Source organism: Mirounga leonina, unplaced genomic scaffold, assembly GCF_011800145.1.
Source record: "Mirounga leonina isolate KUSES-001 unplaced genomic scaffold, KU_Mleo_1.0 Mir_82, whole genome shotgun sequence".
Taxonomy (NCBI): domain Eukaryota; kingdom Metazoa; phylum Chordata; class Mammalia; order Carnivora; family Phocidae; genus Mirounga; species Mirounga leonina.
Window position 1 is genome coordinate 32,030,924 of NW_023270825.1, and position 18,863 is coordinate 32,049,786.

The 18,863-nt window shown below is 42.2% G+C and overlaps 1 protein-coding gene across 5 annotated transcripts in view; it reads right to left on the minus strand.

Moving 5' to 3' along the window:
• RAD51B (RAD51 paralog B) overlaps nucleotides 1-18,863 on the minus strand; it is a 561,756-nt gene that overhangs the window by 43,798 nt on the left and 499,095 nt on the right. For 2 of the 5 annotated variants that reach the window (XM_034993401.1, XM_034993400.1), the window contains one exon: nucleotides 8,089-8,192. In XM_034993401.1, the coding sequence (XP_034849292.1) occupies nucleotides 8,089-8,192 (104 nt within the window). Of the gene's footprint in view, nucleotides 1-8,088; nucleotides 8,193-14,218; nucleotides 14,347-18,863 lie in introns of those variants that run through there. The other 3 variants (XR_004677086.1, XR_004677087.1, XR_004677088.1) reach the window with 3 other exon arrangements.

An 18,863-nucleotide genomic window follows, 5' to 3' on the forward strand; every position in this document is an offset into this window, starting at 1 on the left:
TTCCTTCCTTCCTTCCTTCCTTCCTTCCTTCCTTCCTTCTCTTCTCTCTAAGATTTATCTATTTACTTAAGAGAGAGAGAGCGTGAATGAGAGGGGCAGAAAGAGAAAGAGAATCTCAAGCAGATTCCCCACAGAGCGTGGAGCCCCATGTGAGGCTTGATCTCATGACTCTGAGATCGAGACTTGAGCTGAAACCAAGAGTCAGTCACTTAACCGTCTGCACCACCCAGGCGCCCCTAAAATGCTGACTTTCATCTGGTGATTCATTGCAGTGTGGGGTGGGATGGTGCTTTAAAATATATATATATATTTTTGCAGAGTTCTGTAGAACCTTTTTATAAGCCACTGAAAGTCATAGAGGATGTAAATATCATTTTGCCTGCAAATCCGGAAAATTGACTGGGCTAGGGCACTTTTTAGCCCAGAGTTTCCTATTGAAAGTCAGCATAGTAGAGTGAAAATAGCAACAGATTAGAAATTAGCAGAATTTAATTCCACTTCCATTTGTGCTACTTATTAGTCGTGTGACCCTGAATAGGTCACTGAACCTCAATTGCTTACCTCTGTCTATAAAATTAAGTGGCTAGAATACAGTGTGGTTCTGAGGATCACCCTGCTGAGAATCACTGGAAGTGCTTGCCCTTATGGAATGGTCACCGGGGCGGGGCCTAGGAATCAGCATTAACAAACACCTGTGATTTTTTAAGCTGGCTGTAGTTGAGAATCCCTGGATAAGATCATCTCTAGGAGGCATCTCAGATGGGACATTGTCATATCCTAAAGGCCTTTAAGGGCTCTAGTGAAAGCGCTGGTTCATTTGTAAATCAGTTCATAGTTTATGTAGCTCTTGCTTTTCCTAACCAAAGCTGTTGCCCCATTTTCTTCTCAGTCATAGCTAACCAAAGCCAAAATACAACATCCTGTCCAACCTTCATTCTCAAATGAGCCAAATACATTTCAGTGCCCTTGACTCTCAGGTCACCGCCTTGTCCAAGAGATCTCATAGCTGTTTCCTATGTTGTTTCCCAACTGAAAACACTTCTCCTCCCTAGCCGACAACAAGGTCTTCAGTTTGGTTCCAGAGCCCTGTGTCTCTTCCACTTCCTGCAACAGCTGAGATTTCTCTGGAAATCTCTCATTCATATATTCGCCCTGGTTTACTTAGCAAGTTAGAGCTGGGAGGGTCACTGCATAAGGGGATTTGGTACCAGACAGTGTATAAAAATAAAACTAGTTAGAGCTGGAGGAGAATGACAGAGGTGATAAAATACTGGGAAGGTGAGTGGCTCAGTAAAGGGGAAGTCGCCCGAACACTGTGTGAGTGGACTGGTCACTCAGCCTCTCATGGTCAGAGATCATGATCCTCAAAGACAGAAATAAGGACATGTACTAAGTTTTCCATAAAAACAAATATATTTGATTTATAGTAGTATTCTTTATTCACAGATAATGTCTTCTCTATTTTTTGGTGTTAAAGTATCTTTTCCTTTTTGAAATGGTGCTAAAGCTTAATTTTAAAACTCTGCCTTTTAATGACATTTAAAACCCTGTGATGGCCCCCCCCCCCCACCCTTATTTTGTTTTGATTTTGAGTTGAACTTCTCTTGACTCCCTGTGGCTCAAAATCTCCTAGGGAAGACTGACTCTTCCCCTCAGCTAAGGTACAGTGTCTATCATGGCCAAGGCATCTGAAAAGCAGACCCCCATCAGAAGCATGAGGGCAACTGTACTAATGAATTTTTAACTGGCAATTTCCAATGGAACCCTTTCAAGGGAAAGTTTTCTCTACTTGAGCCCATTTAGAAGTAGTGATTTTTTTTTTTTTTTTTTTTGAGTACATTGACTTTTTTCAGAGAGAGTCCAATGGAGTTTGGGGGGTTTTTTGGTAGGTGGTGGGGAAGGCATTACTATTCCTATTTCAAATGTGGAGACAGAAACAGGGAGTGTCCAACTGGGTGTCTATGTTGTCCTTTCTCTGATGGAGGCTGTCTTTAAGCTCTGAGTCTTAGCTCAATGTATTCATTTGCTGTTACTGCACAACTTCAGGTAGGATTTCCTCAGATTTTAATACATTTGCCTGCTGACCTGAAAAAAAAATCCTTTTAAAAGTCACCATTCTGGGTTCCTCTTTTATACATTTTCCCAATCTGCTCAATACCTGTTAGAGCACTTCTGATGAAGAGTGTGGGCAGGGGGTTAGATTTCACACTGAGCAGTTCTGAAAAGGGATGGGACATTTATACCCAAGGCAATGTACTTGGCTGGGATTCTATGTTCCCTTTGCTATTTCTGCAGACATTTATGCTTAAAAAGAAATTTCTCCCACCCTGCAGCCAAACTTCTCCTCTGGCTGGATACACACACATACACACCAGTCTCCTTTCCTAAAAACAGCAGATGGGTTGAGGTAGAAAGAAACAGAATAAACACAATGACCCGGAGCCATTTTACAAAGGGAGAGGGGTTCATTTTTGAGTGAGGGCAACTAAGCCTGAATTCCTCTCTGGAGGAATCTGTGAATAGCGAGATATAAAACTATGACTTCCATGAGGCAAAACATCCTCTTCAATGTCTTTCTTTGGGTGAATATGATTCTATGCCTGACATTCTTGCCCCCAACCTACCCTTCAGCTTATCTGGGAGAAAATATTTCTCATCTTTCTTTTAGTTAGTCAGTCCTCCATTAAGCCTATCCAAGCACAGACAGCAGAACTCATGACTGGTTGGAAGATGGCAACAAAGATTTCTTATCCTTCCCCTCAGCCAACGTCCACAAGCTGCCTGTTCCCTGCAAGCAGCTGCAGGACCCCTTTCCCTCACTCCGCCTGGGTCTGTGTTTAGGGTTCTGATATGCTTACACAGAGGAATTCCAGCTAGGATTTCAAGGGAAGCCTGACTCTCACTCTCCCATAGCCCCCAGCAGGCCGGTTCTGCAAAAAGATACTCCCATCCTCAGTACTGATGCAGCATTTCTTTATGAGGATCTGCTTGTAATTGTCAAGGTCTGATGCCAATCTTTTTAACTGACAATTACTAATACTTTAAAGAAACTATTAAGCTGTGTAACTAAATTCCTATGGGGAAGAGTGATTCAAATAAGCAGTATGGCCTTCTTCCTCAAGACTGGGTTTACATACGGATACGAGGAGTTTCTCTATCTTTCAAAATATATGTATTGAATGTGTAAGTGTCAAGCATTGTTCTGCTTCTGAGGGTATACAAATAAGATTCAGTCACAGCCTTCAAGGGGCTCACAATCCGGATTTCACTCGTGCAAGAACAGAGACAAGTACTAGGTGCATCTGTGGGCAAAACTGAGGGAAACGGGGCTGATTAAAGCTTGGTGTCAGGAAGTCTCCACAGTGATGGTGTTTTGAGTCTTTTAAAACACAAAATGGATACTGAGAGAAGAATTATATCACCAGAAAGGAGACACTAAATACCTCCCAGATGCAAAACAACCTGGGACCTTGAGAAAAACCTAAGGATTCCAGTAAGGACCAGGAGTTTGAGAAACATTATGGGTCTTGTCAACAATTTACTGGGTACTTTAGGCTCTTCCCTCAAGTGTTCTTTAACTTCCAGGTGACTTCTAAATAGAAGATGAAAATATTATTATAAAGTCCATTTAAATAAACCTACTATATGAAAAAGTGTCTCTTCCCAGTTTGTTGAAATGAGAGTCATAATATTTATTTCATCAAGGGGGTGTGAAGCTTAGTTGGGATTAATTTCCTTCATGACTCCTGCCAGGATACTAAAAAATTTATACAATCCCATATGTGGTTTGTAGGAACGGATTTCACGACAACTTAATGAAAAATAGTATGGATATTTCACCAAGTTTTTTCATCATTCTTTTTTTTTTTTTTTTTTTAAGATTTTATTTATTTGACAGAGAGAGACACAGCGAAAGAGGGAACACAAGCAGGGGGAGTGGGAGAGGGAGAAGCAGGCTTCCCGAGGAGCGGGGAGCCCGATGCGGGTCTCGATCCCAGGACCCTGGGATCAGGACCTGAGCGGAAGGCAGACGCTTAACGACTGAGCCACCCAGGCGCCCCTTCATCATTCTTTCAAGTATAACCGCCCTCACTCCTGCTTTTCCAGCCCCCCATGACGGCGCGCCTGGTCACCGCCAGCGCCTGCTGAAGGAAGGCCTCAGCCAGTCCGTTGTGTGTGTTACTGCTTCACCGAACACCCCAGGGCCTTCCTTTGCGGAGGGGCCTGCCCTCTCCTCCACGCTCACTAGACCCATCATGCGCATGCAGCTTGTACCATTTACACATTCACCTCTGTCCCAGGTGATGGTGAACATCTTCAGGGCATCGACTTACCCATAGTTTGAATCACTGGCATCTTACATGGTGACTAGCAGAGAAGAGGTGAGCAAATCCAACCTTGTCAAATGACTGAGGGCACAAACCCTCTGCTCTCGTGACAAGGCCAAAATCAACCCGTGTCTTCTGAACATGGGACCTGCCCTCCCGTTTGTCTTCTTTTCCTGTTCCTCCTTACCCTGAGCTTTCCCTCTACTCTCTCTCTCAGGAATATCCATTTATCTATTTAGGGCAGCAGTTTTCAGTCTTGGCTGCACAGTAGATTCACTTGGGGGGACCCTTTACAAATAAACACCGGTGCCTGGCCCACCGAAGCAGATTCTGATTTAATCGGTTGGGGTGGGGCTCTGGTGTTAGTATTTTGTAAATGCTCCTGTGATGAGTCTAAAATGCAGCCAGGCTTGAGAAACACTGATTTAAAGTGATAACTCACCTCCCGTCTTTTAAAAAGACTAATGTGGCTCCGGTGAGTTTACCTTGTCTGGTTTCAAAGCAGGTACCGTCTCAACCACTTATTAGGTAACAAATCAAACACTGCCTTATGACCGCGCTTCACTATTGGTTTGTTCTTTGACTCTTGCACTTCATTTTGATGATTTATGAGTGTATACACACATGGACCATCTCTCACGCTAGACCAGAAGAACCTCGAAGGCAGGAACTCTGTCTTCCACTTCTTTGCATCCCCAAGCCATGCACATCGTGGACCGAAAACATATTTTTGATTATTAAAAGAAAAAAATCCAAAATACTAAAAGATAAAAAAAAAAAAAAAACAACCTAGTAGAGGCCATTTTATTTCCACTTTAAGGACATGCCTTTGGTAAGAATAAAAATGTTGCAAAAAGGGTGGGGCAGGGTAGAAGCAGACTAGATAAAGAGTAAATAAAAGTCAAATGGAAAAAAAACTAAATTAGTCCAAAAGAAAATGTTTCCCAGCTTCTTAAGAGGGTTTTTGCAAACACTGAAGCAGAATAAACAAGAGAATTAACTTGGCTTGTACCCTGATAAGGAGATTTCTTTCTCGGTTATATAATTTTACAAAGTTTCCAGGGTGTAAAGAAAATAATCAGCCAGGGAGGACTCCTTCCCTTGGACTATACAATTCAGCTCTTGGTTTAATCGGCTCGCAGAGCTGCTCAGCTTGACCTGACCTCCTTCCAGCCCTGTGATCTCAGACTAAGCCTCACATTCAAGAGCCCTGGTATAGAGCTCAATGTCATAGAAACGGGATAAAACATAATCCTCATTCCATGTCCTTGATCCCTTGGTGTAGTGGCCTCTGTGCTTTGGTGGGGGTGGGGAGAGCTATACCAGGTATGTTCTCCTGGTGGTTCGTGTTCCAGAGATCTGCTGATGCTGGAATGATCTAGGCATGTTCTCTTACCAAGTAGTGCTATAAAGAAGTATTGCTTGGAACAACTACCTTAAAGACTAGCTTAAAGTACTGTTTTGTGCACATATCTCAGAAAAGGTTTATCTTCATATGGCTTCTCTACTTTGTCATGAAGTTAAGACCACAGGAAAGGCTCGGTGAATCACGATGCACATCTTCTGCTAAAGCGAGATAAGTTCATCAGATGGAGACATGTTTTCAACACCAAATTTCATCCTAGTTATTAGGCCACAAATTGAAGGACTGGTCCCAAAAGGCATGCACATTTCTATAGATTAATTAAGTGTACGTTCTTTTGCCTGGGTTGGCCATTTTAACACTGGTCATATTTTACTTTGCTATAGCATTTTATTATACTTCACTATTTTATTTACATATTTTACTAATTAGTGTTTGAAAACATGATTCAAAAGCATTTAACTCTGCTCTTGATTGATTAGCAATGATAGTAACATGTTGTCATTTGTAGATTAAGATAACACCACTGACTCATTTGATAGGATATGAGTTGATAAACTGTCACTGATCTATCCATGCTGTGCTCCTCATTCTTCTTGTGACTAGTGGCCTGTGTTTGACCTTATGAGCCCAAACCAAGAGCCTCCAAAATCCTGCAGTTACCAAAGAGACATAAAATAATAGCATTTGTCCTATCAGCTACTTCTACTGACATCGAAAAAAATGGAAATGACAGGCTAATTTATTACAACAAAAGGAAAAGAAAAATATGGCTCTAACTTCTTTGTATACTAATAAATGCTAGCTAGAATTGGTTAAACAAGGATCTGGGAGTCTGGAGTCCATGCTACCATATATAACAGACTACATCACAAAATCAGTATGTGCTATCTAAAACCTAAAACAGATGAACTACACATTTTCAAGGAATGGGGTTAAAGATCCATGACAATGAATGGAGCAACACTGATTCACAAGGACTTTTGCTTCTTCAAATAAGAGTTTAGGTAGCAGTGCCTGACAGCTGCAAACTGGGTTTATTTAACATAATTTATAACCTACGGTACAAACCAAAGGTCATTAGGTTCTACAGGAACATCTCTGGCTATGTTCCACTGAAAAGAGAAGTATGGATTCAGAACCCAGGATACTTGAATCATTGGGGAAAAGGTATCACTGAGGTAACGAGCACGCCAGGGCCTGAAAACTTAAGAATGTTCCCCTAAACGAAAACAAGCAGCTCCATCTTCTCAGAACATGGCTGACTCAATCATCAAGCTGGAATGTTATTTACACAGTCCCAAGCAAACCAAGAAGAATCCTCTGGTCTGTAACCAAGGGCACTGGGAAAGTTATGTCTGGAACAGGCAAAGGCTAATGTCTGTTTCTGATGATTCCTGACTCCTTGAAAGACAGCCAATTTACCTAATGCAGGTAAAGGGCAACAACTCCTTGCCACCTCCCCCAGAAAGGACCACCAGCATGATATTTCATGCCTCTTTAGTGAATAACTTGGACTGTAATATACTTAGCAAGATGGGCAAATCTGGATTCTGAATTCTGCCCCATCCAACAAATCAGAACAATCACCCTATCTTCTTCCTCCTCCTGCTTGTGGGAGAGGTCATGATGGAACCTGATTCACACAACAGAATAAAGTTGAGGTTAGGCATCGGGAAAAATAAATTCCCTAATTATGAAACATTTTACCAAAGGGGTCAGACTATGGTGTCCCTTTCTTTAGAGTGAAAGAAAGGGTATAGAAAGTTAAACTTTCTGGATGGAAGGGGTGGGGGAGTTCTCATTAGAGGCCAGGATAGAAATAGGGAGCTCTGGGAGAGCTATCATCCTTTTGTGTGTGTGGGGGGGTCTCTCTAGCACCTTTTGGTACGTGAACCTACTGGCTTAGTAGTTAATGCACAAGTACCCAGGATCTGGGCAACAGTTTAATCACATGGCAGGATCTGTCTGGCCTATGGTTTTCAAAGCATACTAACCTCAAGAAAAAGCACCATCACTATTTAACTTGTACACAAATTATCTAGTCCTCAACAAATACCAGCTAAGTGAAATGATCATTCACCCTTTAGAGATGGAGAATTTGAGATCCTTAGAGGGTGGACCTTGGTCACTTCCAAGCCATTGGCAAATATCAGGAGGCATGCTAACTCGATGGGCTCTATTCTTACACATTTTTTTCCTGTGAGCGACTGATTTCCCACTTCATTACAATTGCTGTTGGGGCGGGCAGGGATGCTGGTTTCTTTAGCTGCCCCCTGACAGTGTTGGCCCAGGACAGACAATGTGGCTGATGCTTTCAGAAGATGAACACTCCGACTGCTAAGTACAACTTGTTCTCTAAACTGGACAGTTCAAAAACACTGTCAAAGCACTCACCTGTCTTCTCTCTGAACCAAGGCACTGCAGAATCAGCCGGGTGTTCACACTGTGACTCCAGGTGGTTCCCAGGGCAGCTGTCACACAGCTGGAGCCAGAAGTGCCTGAAATGAAACAGGGCAAAACCATGATTATGAGTGCCCATTTCTTGTAATGGCGTTTCACATAAACAACAGTCCAGTTGTTGCTCATTGCTTAGAGACTCCTGGGGGACTCAGTTCACTACCACAAAAGTTGGCAAATTAGAGAAGGCGAGGGGTTAAGGAACATGAGGCTAAAAATAAAAACCAGCATGAGTTTCCTTCAGCCTCAGTGAAAGTGACCACCACTGGGCTAAAAGATAACAGAGTTATATGTCAATAAGAGGTTGCATGCAAGGCAACTTGGAGCCATTGCTAATAATAAACTGAGCCACTCAACATCCATGGCAGAAAGGCATAATGCTACTGCATAGAATAAGAGCCAGGTATGAAACAGTCTTAGTTTAACAGAGCTGTAAGACTTGTTCAACTCGATAAGAGTCTTAACTCAGTTTTCCTAATCAATATAGAAACAGTGGCATGTGCATATAAAATTCTTTTGCCCTTCCAACCCCTGCACACATGCGAACACACACCCAGAAGAGGAATCCGGAAGATCTAACCATTTCATATCTAATCTGTATTAGACAGTCTTATCCCCAGAGAAACATTCCTTCACCTTCTAAGACTTTCCTGTAAGGGGGAGGATGTGAAGGATTCATCTGAGTTTCCAGTCTACTCCAAGTTGTGCTTCAGCTACTACCTTACATCTCCAGAGCTCCACTGATCCCTCTTTTTTTTTAAAGATTTTTTTATTTATTTGACAGGGAGAGACACAGCGCGAGAGGGAATACAAGCAGGGGGAGTGGGAGAGGGAGAAGCAGGCTTCCCGCGGAGCAGGGAGCCCGATGCGGGGCTCGATCCCAGAACCCTGGGATCATGACCTGAGCTGAAGGCAGACACTTAACGACTGAGCCACCCAGGCGCCCCTCCACTGATCCCTCTTGACATCATCAGGAGGAAACTATTCCTGCGCTCCTCCTCTTCCCTCTCCTTAAAGGCAGGCTTACAAATCCCACCACTTAGAAGCCTGCCCACACCCCCCACCTAATATCTGGGACATCTTGAGGTCTCCTCTGAATTCCTACGTGCACTTTGGCTCAGGGCCACGAGAGGAATCCCAGCCCTAGGGAGCACAGTGGGACATTCATTATGCCTTATATCCTCAAGATGCCATCTCTTTGCAATGAGGAGACTAAATACAGAGAGGCTGAAGTCCACCGAATTAGCTAAAACAACATGAGGCCTTGAGCTTCTCATTCATTGCCTGCTTACTGCATCATCGGATTTTCACCCCTCAGTCTGGAGTATTGGTCTTTTCTTCTTTTCTTTCTTTTCTGGACCTGTCATCTTTCAGGGTGGTCTACCAACTTTGCATGGCCTTACACTCCTGGGCCCAAATATTATAGCAGATGCATGTGGGTCAGTGGTTCTAGGCTGGAGGTGATTTTGTTGGCAATGTCTAAGTGGAAGTGCCACTGGCATTTAGAGGGTAGAGGCTGGTGATGCTGCCAACCACCCTGTAACGCACAGAACAGGCCCCCATAACAAAGAATTATCCAGCCCCCAAAACGAGAGTGCTGAGGTTGAATGCCCCTGGGTTAGACAACACCAACCATACATTTTCTCTGGTTCAAGCAGGTACAGGAATGAATTAGATGGAAATCAACAACTGGGACCACAACAAGCCTGGGGATTTCCGAAAGAAGAAGAATTTAGCATAGGAAGGAATAAAATTTAGGGTGACCTTAGTGCATGATGTACATCATTCAAAACATACACAAATTAATTTGAAAACAAAATATCTAGACTGTGCTCATCTAATCACATCATTCCCTTACTCAAACTCCTCCAGCAGCCCTCCATGCTGAGGAGAAATACTAACTCCTGAACAATGCACCTGGGGCACTTCATCATCTGCTCCCCAGTCTCTCTCTGGCCCCACTGCTCTAAGCTTTCTCACTGGATGTCCTCCTGTAGCCTCCTGACTTCTCTGTCCCCATCCTCCTTGACCTCTTGTCAGCAGCTGATAAAGCTTCGCCTTCTTTTGGCATCCAATATACTGCTTCTTCTGCTTCTTCTGAATCCCAATGAGTATTCTTTTCCTTCTCTGCTTTTCTTCTCCCTCTCTTCCTAGTTGTGGGTGGACCCCAGGGGGCTGACCATGACTGCTTTTTCTCCTACCACCCAAGTGTCTTCAGTGGCTAGGAAGGTAATGTGCATTAGTAAAGAGGCCAGGCGTTTGCATCTTAAAATGCAGGAATCCTTTATTACTGCAAAGAGATATACTTTCTTCCATTCTTCTTAAAATATACAACCCTCTTGTCTTCCATTTTCCCCTTTTTGATAGAGACATATTAATAAAGAAATATTTTCTGTTATAAGAAAACCAACCCTGGAAAGGCAATGGCAACTGATTTTTCTTTTCTATTTTTTTCTTTATTGCATTTTATAAAACAGCTTTTTTGAGATAATTCAAACATCATACAATCCACCCAAAGTGTACAGTTCAATGGTTTTTATTATATTCAGAGTTGTTCAAGCATCACCAAAATCATCACCTCAAAAAGAAACCCCATGTGCCTTAGCCATATAAGCCTCAAGCCCCTCTTTCCTGCCCCCCAGCCCTAGGCAACCATTACTCTGCTTTGTGTTTAATACAAAGTATTGGGAGATGACGGGGAGTAGTGGAGACTGTGGTGAATGAGAGCATCCAGCCGTGATCGCAAGGGGGCAGACCCTGGCTGCTCTAGTTATTGCTGTCACGTGACAATATGAGTTCATAGTCAGCCACATCTTTTGACTTTTAAAAGAGAAGCCAGAAGTCGATGTTTTAAGTACAATCTCCTGGTTTTAACATGTTGGCTTAATTTAACAATTTTTGCAAACACACAAATGAACATACTTAGGAGCCATATATCACTCATTCCCACCAAGCTTGCAACCTCTGCTCCATATGGCATGGCCTCATTGTTGACAAGGACGACAACCCCCACGTGGATGATTTTGAAGGCTTTGTCTCAACCTATGACCGGACTTAGCACCTGTTCTCCTTTATCCACAACAAGAGCTACAAGCTTGACCTAATGAATTTCAGCACTGTAAACTGAATATCTTCTAATCAAGCTTATGTCTTCCCATATAACTCACTCTTCTTTCTTTGTCCCTTTCTTTGGCCTTCTAGTTAATCTGGTTCATTCTATTTTTAAATTTCTCCTTCTCTCATGCTTCTCAGTTCCAATAAATTGTGACGTTCTATTGATTGAACTGTAAAATCTCACCTATATCCATTCCCTACCCTCCTTTTTTCCTACCCCAACCTTAGATCAGACCCCCATTAGCATTCACCTGGGGATGGCAGCTAGAGCTTTCTAACTGATGTCCATGTTGCTGTCAGTTCCTCCTCACTAAAGCCCATTCTCTCTTCTTCTGCTGATTAACCTCCCCAGGCACACACCTAAGCACACTCCCCTGCCACTTCTGATCAAGCATGCTCGAAAACTTTCAATAGCTCCCAAGTGCATCCAAAGAGTTCTAAATTCCTCAGATTGGCATTCAAAGCTCTTCTAGTCTGTGCGCAACCTGCCTTTCCACACAGCTCCCTCCATTCCACTTCATAGAGACTTTGCTCCAATGTAATCACTTCTTCCCCATGTCCCTTCCACACCTGAAATGCCTCTAGGTCCACACGTTGTCTTCAATACCACTTCCTGCACTCCACTTTCTTGGTCATCACAGACATACTGTCTTCCTCCTCTAAATTCCCATAATACTTTATTTCCCTCTCTCATGTTTCACCATTTTCTCTCCTGTGGTGTATTCCTTGTGTGTGCTTTTCTTATCACCCCTAATGCATATTTTAAGAGGGCCAAATCCATGTCTGATTTATGCTAGTCTGCCTGAATCACTTAACTTATGCCTCAATCATTCTGTGTCACTGACACACAGAAGATATTTAATAAATCCTGATTAAATAGTGAATAAGTTATTCCTACTCAACTTTGAACCATGTTATATATATTTGTTCTAGCAGCAGATTTACATTCTTAATTAATAGCATTCTCACATTTTTCAAACAAACTTATTAGAAGCTTATTGCTTCTAACAAGATGCCTGCTAAGTGATAAGATGAAGTAAGGCTGAGCTTTCAAGTTTGCCACGAAAAAGTTACATGTGACTAATCAAGAGTTAGTTAAGCACTCAAAAAAAAAAATATATATATATATAGGTATAAAATCATAGGCATTTCCCAGATCTGGAAGATGTTTTCAGGAGTCAGAGCCATATGGGGCCAGGGGTGACTATTTAAAGGCTGCCATGTCCCTAAACCAATGAAAACAGTATAACAAAGTACCCATATATCTGGCTGCTTTCTGGACAGGCAAGCTCAGGTCCTGACAAAAGGCCATGAGTGCAAATAACCGTCGAAAAGTTTCTAATGGAAACCCCGAGTGAGTGGCTTGAGGAGATCTACTTTCAGGAGTGCGTACAAACATTACGTCACCACAAGAGCAGTAACAGAGGACCTTGAAAGCTAATGATAAGAAAAGACAATATTTTTAAAGTACTACAAGTGAGGCACTAGGTGAGCCCTTTATATAAAGAGGGCTTATGTCTTGTTTGAGCTTCATGTCTTAGTTACATCTTTTTTTGATCCTCACAGCCACCCTCGGAGGTAGGGAATATCATCATCCCTATTGACAAACTGAGGCTGTGAGAGATTAAGTCACTCTCCCAAGGTCACATGGTTGGTTAATGACAGGGCCGGGACTCAAACTGGGCAACTGTCTTCACCACTACTCCAGTCGGCCTTCTCCAGGCTCCTTATGTCAAACAGCCCACAACTGGGTCAGCCCGGGGGGGCCTCGGGAAGGGCCTGAAGGGCCTGAAGAACCTGAAGGCCCACCTCTGAAAAGACACTGATGGAGGCATATTGCAAGCATCTCATCACTCATCTGAATCTGTGTGTCACTCTGGCTCCACAACCAGCTTCCTCTGTTCTGATATACAGTGATAACTCAGGGCAAGGGGTTTCCAGAAAGACAATGCATGCCCTGGCTTGGAAGTTATTTAACCTCGCGCAACTGGCTGAGCAGCTGATTCATGTAAATCAGGTGGCCCAAACCTGACCCTCTCTAGTTGAAGGCCTAAAAATCTGGTCAGAATGGAAAACTTATTTCATTTAATAGGACCCTGAAGAGTGGCTATAGGTGGTGGGATTACTTGAGAGAGAAGTGGGAGAAAGGAAGGTGGGGAAACTGTCAGTTACTATAAATTTATAGCTTTTCTTTTTTTTTCAGATTTTATTTATTTACTTGAGAGAGAGAGAGAGCACATGTGCACAAGTGTGTGGGTGGAGGGGCAGAGGGAGAGGGAGAAGCAGACTCCCTGCTGAGCTGGGAGCCCAACGAGGGCTTGATCCCTGAGATCATGACCTGAGCCAAAGGCAGACACTTAACCCACTGAGCCACCCAGGTGCCCCTGGGTGTCCCTGTAACTTTATTTTCAACTAGAAAATTCAGTGGCCTCATGTCTTTTGACTTTCAAATATTTCTGGCATAAATAATCATTAATGCTGTTTATGGGAAATTAAAGGTAGAAGGAATCTGCTTTGCTGGTCTTTCAGAAAAGGTGATTTCCTGAGCAATGACCTAATTGGTCAGGAAAGAGATAAGTGAATCTTCTCTATGCTCATTTTAAGCGGAAGTTCTAAAAATTAGGGCACTCTCTCCTTTTCTCCTTTTTGATGACTCTGATATTTAGACCTGCCAAGGCAGAATGACTTCATTGTACTGGAATTTGGTTCATTTCAATACAGATAGAAAAATCAAATAAGTGAACTAGGTTTTGAAAATATTTTCATTATTGGGGATTTTTCATCATCACAGGATTGAGCTTGTGGAAGTATCTGAATAAGCTACACGGAGAAAATCAAATTTGTTTACACTGAAGTCAGGTCTCTCTAAAACAGACTGTGGGGACATTCGTTCTCCACTCTCTCAGACTCTTTTAGGTAAGTCAGAGCATGTTTTCTTTCTGTGACTGCTTACCCATCTGTAAAATGTGAATAATAATTCCTGCCTCCAGGCAACCAAAGGTTCATGGTGACTCTCAGATGGAGATATTTGATATGTATAAATGACAGGAACAATGCTGATTAAACACTGAAGATGAAATTCTAGAGAGAAAGAAAGTTGAGTTATCATCTTATACATTTTTTATTCTATTAATAATGAGGCAAGCTAGTAAAGCTCAGTCACGAAGTGGTTAAAACAACAAGACTTGGATTCTGCAGTATCTTTCATGACTACTATCTTTTGGATCCAATTCCCCATGCCTGTGGAGTGGGAGTCGGTTATGAAGATACATTTCTCACAAGGCAAGAGGCTCTCTCCCTGTTCTGCACACAGGGTATAGTCCTTGTGTAATCAGACTGGAGGAGGATAATCAGGTTGCTATGTAGCCTTGATTTCCAAAAAGGTAATGGGCTTCTGGTACCAACTTGTGTCAGTATCTAGAAGAGGTCTGTTGGGGGGCCTTCAATGAGGAAGCTCCTTCTCTGAAAACATTTCAATTTCTGACTCCTGGGCTAAGCATTTCTGGGAGGTCAAACTGAATCTCCAGTACATAACATAAAAGTGTCTGCCCTGTAGCAAAAGGATCATCTTTAAAAGAATAGACTTTTCCATGTTAAAAATAATGAAAGTATAAACAAAGCACTGACTCTCAGGTCAGGGGTGGGGGGAGGAAAAATTCACAGCCCAGGAGGGCTGGATATCCTGGACATTGGTCCCTCCTGTCCCTTTAGATCAAAGGCAACTTACTGAGCTTGAAAGAGGAAAGAAAGAAGGAAAGAGAGAGAGAGATGGAGGGAGGGGAAAAAGGAAGGAAGGAGGGAAGAGAGGAAGGAAGGAAGGAGAGAAGGAAGGAAGGGAGGGAGGGAGGGAAGGAGGAAGAAAGAAAATACCTATCTTTTCAGGACTGCAATAAGGTCAGGAAGGAGATGGCATGTTACCATTGGAATGAATAGTCTCTTTCTTACCTTTGTCCTCACATTCTAAAGCATGTTCTGTATAATGCATGACAGCATATGGTCAGCTGCTGGCTACACGGCAGGACCCTAGAGTTCTATTTCCGACTTAGCTGTGGGCTTTTAACGAGGCCGGGTGGGAGAAGGAGAGTGACGTAACAAAGAACATCAGGGCAGGTCTTGCTAATGACCAGTTACTTTGCCTCTCTGAGCCTCAGTTTCCTCATCCACGACAAGGGGTTGTTGAAATTGATCTCAGAAGTTCCTGTCTCTACTAAGAACTTTGAATCTATGGCATTTTGATGACAAGAAATTAGCTCTTCATTCTGGACCTCACTTTTCCCAGAAGTTTGAGAATGTTCTACTCCGTGTGCTATCTTTGAATGGCTGTACCCTACCTAACACCCATTTAAGCCTAAAGAGAGTGCAGACATGTGGTTCTTTTCCTAAGAGTAGATTTCCCTACAGACTAGGGATTTTCTAAGTCTCTCCTACCTACTAAAACCTTATGATGGGTAAACATGTGATGGCCAGTGGCCAAGTCCCAGCAAACACTTCATAACAACAAAATTTAAAGGTGGGAGTCTGAGTGAGAGAGTAGGGATCAGAAGGGGATTACCATCCATTAAATTCAGTTTCTCCTGTTTAAAACCAGGCCCATGGAAGTGGCTGAGCTTCAGCATATACTTTTTGTTGGATCATTCATTTGAACTGGGGAAGTGACTGAGAATCTTGGTTAGCCCCAGTCAAAAGATGTAGGGAAATATTTAGATCTGCTTTTTCCTAAGTTACTGAGAGTAGCCTAAACTACCTCTGTTAGTGGATCATCAGGTCTTGGTGTCTTGTTTTATTTGACAAGGAAGCCAGAATTTCAGCAAGCAATGTTGAAGAGGATGAATGGGGTATAAAAGGGAAGAAGACTACCTAGGATAGGCTCTTTCTAGAATAAGGATTCAAGATGACCTACAAGCTCCATGAGGCCACAGTGCAAAGGTATCACATAAAAAGAGATTTGGACAGGCTCACACATCTATCCTCCAGCAAAATTAATTTCCTTGGGGGTTTGTGGTTCATTAACTGAACCTGTGAACCAGCTGTATTCAGCGTGCACTCTACTTCCCCAGGCCTTTAAAATTGACAATGGTCTGTAGGTCAAGTTCCAACGGAAGTGATATTTCTGACCTAGCTCTATAAATAGAGCACTGGAAAAAACCCATCAGCTGCAAATGGCCCAGGAAACACACGCTATCTATTAAGTAAGTAACCGCAGTATCTGTACTGCCATTTTAGATGAGAAAAAAATATCTTTTGTTATTTATAATCTTCAGAGCTTTGAGATTCTCAAAATACTTTAAAGTTATTAGTCTTCTTTCAGATTTACAAATAAAGGATCTGAGGCATAAAACCGCACACTAACTGCCTCAGTATCATCTGTGCCCTGAGGAAGCATTTGGCCTGGTAAAGGATAAGGCTGCTTCACTTTGGTAAAGCAGAACATTTCATCTCCAATGTCTCTCGGCTAGAGGTGAAAAGATTTGAGTGCAGTCCAGAGTCTTTACTTGCACAACACACCTAGGATCCACGTTCCAATAAAACTCGTTAGTGGGAGAGGTTAGAAATGTAAAGAAGACAAGAAAACGTGGGGCAATCAGAACTTGTGGAATGCAAGAGTTAGGGATGGGTTAATCCTCCACAGCAGAAGGAAGAAACAGAGTTAGCTAATCACTAGGATGAAGACTGGTAGGTGCTGGCACAAACCACTCAGACAACTCCATTGGCTTTGTGTGGGGAAAACATACGTTAAGTTTCCCAGAGTCTTAGTATGGTTATGTAAGTCATCAGCCAAACAGGACACTTTTGAAAGTGAAATGGGGACATTTTAATGACTATATTGGGATAACAGAGATGAATCAGGACTGTTTTGGGCAAAGTAGGATGCATGTGGGAAATTCCTAGAACAGGATGAGGGTGCTCACTCACCCTTAGTCTACAACGCATCTAATTTACCAAGCAAGAGTTCTATAGGGGACACTGCACAGAACTGCTCTGCTATGTTTGCAGTGACAATCATGAACGTCCTCAAGGATAGCTATGAAAACAATAACAGGCACGGGAAGCACAGAACTAGGTTGTCTGAATAGAAAGAATTAATCTCCTCCCACCCAGCTCTGTTTCCAACATTCCCCAAGAGGCCTTGTCCCTGAAACCTTTCTTTAATATAGCTTTCTCCAGCTACCTTCTATTTGGGGGTGGGGATGGGGAAGCCTGACTGGTGACCTGTAGCCAGGTCTCCTGACCCTTTGAAAAGAACTCTTTAATTAAAAATAAACTCACTCATTAGAGGAAACACATACTATTCTTAAGTAAATACTAGCAAATAAAACAATGAAAACAAAAACCCAAACATTTCATTCTCTTTTCATTTCATTCTGAGGCATTTTCTTTCTGAATTTAGGCTTAATTCAACATCAACCAGGAAGATGCTTATGTGAAATGGGTTTTCTTCCATAGCAGTGTGTTCTAGATGCTCACTGTAAATAAGTGAATTCCTCAAATCATGCCAATCAGCCATCTTCGTATGAGCTTTGCTTTTCTACTCTAATTATAGAATCTAAGGCAACAGGAGGATACCAGAGCTGGATTCTACTAAGTCCTGCTATTATTATATGTGGTCATCTCATTTTTTGATTGTCTGATATTTTTTTCAGGTGACTTTTTTTTTTTTCCTGGCCGAAGCAGAAGAAATACAGTCACTTAATCTGATTTCAGATTATCTATAGTCCTGGCTGCTGGGGGGAAAAAAAATCCCCCTCAGAGGTATGCATTCAGCCAGCTGCCTCTGGAGAAAGCTAGGAAGGACAAAACACGGCATATCCTTTATCAGTTACTCTTCCTGGGGAGATTTAAACTAGAGTGAAGTAATGCTTGGTAGCTTTACATATCCAGGGAACTTGTCTGGACAATGATAGCCTACCTGACTGAAGAGCAAAGGGACACACTAATAGTGATGGGGAACCAGCTCACTAGGCAAACCCAGGACCAGGAGAGAGGGTCCTTTCCCAAGGCCTCAGCTGAAGTCTGTTGTTGCTCAGGCTGGATTGCATCCCTGGCTCTTTGCAGGTAATAAGGACGGGTGGGGGTGTGGGGGGGAAATGCTGTTGTCTATCAGGAAATATGTTTTTCAAGAAAAATCATTAAAAAAGCATTAACACAAAGAGACATTTCAACTAAATAGAATGTCTAATCCTGGACTGGATCTTGGATCAGAAAAAAAAAAAAAAGTTGCCATAAAGGACATAATTGGGACACCTGACAAAGTTTGACTTTGGCATATTAGATAATAGTATTATATCAGTGCAAATTTCCTGGGTGAGATCATTGTATCATGGTTATTATGTAAGAGAAGTTCTTGTTTTTCTGAGATAAATGCTGAAGTATTTGGAGATGAAAGGTCATGATATCTATGGCTTATTCTCAGATGGTTTCATAAAGATAACAATAATAAATTCATATTATAAAAAATAAGTTAATAATAATAATATGAGGGAGATTTTAAAAATGTGGCAAAATGTTAGAAGTTTAGGTGAAGCATGTGTGGGAGTTCATTGTACCTTCCCTGGAAATTTTCTGTAGATTTGAACTCTTTTACTTAAAAAAACAAACAA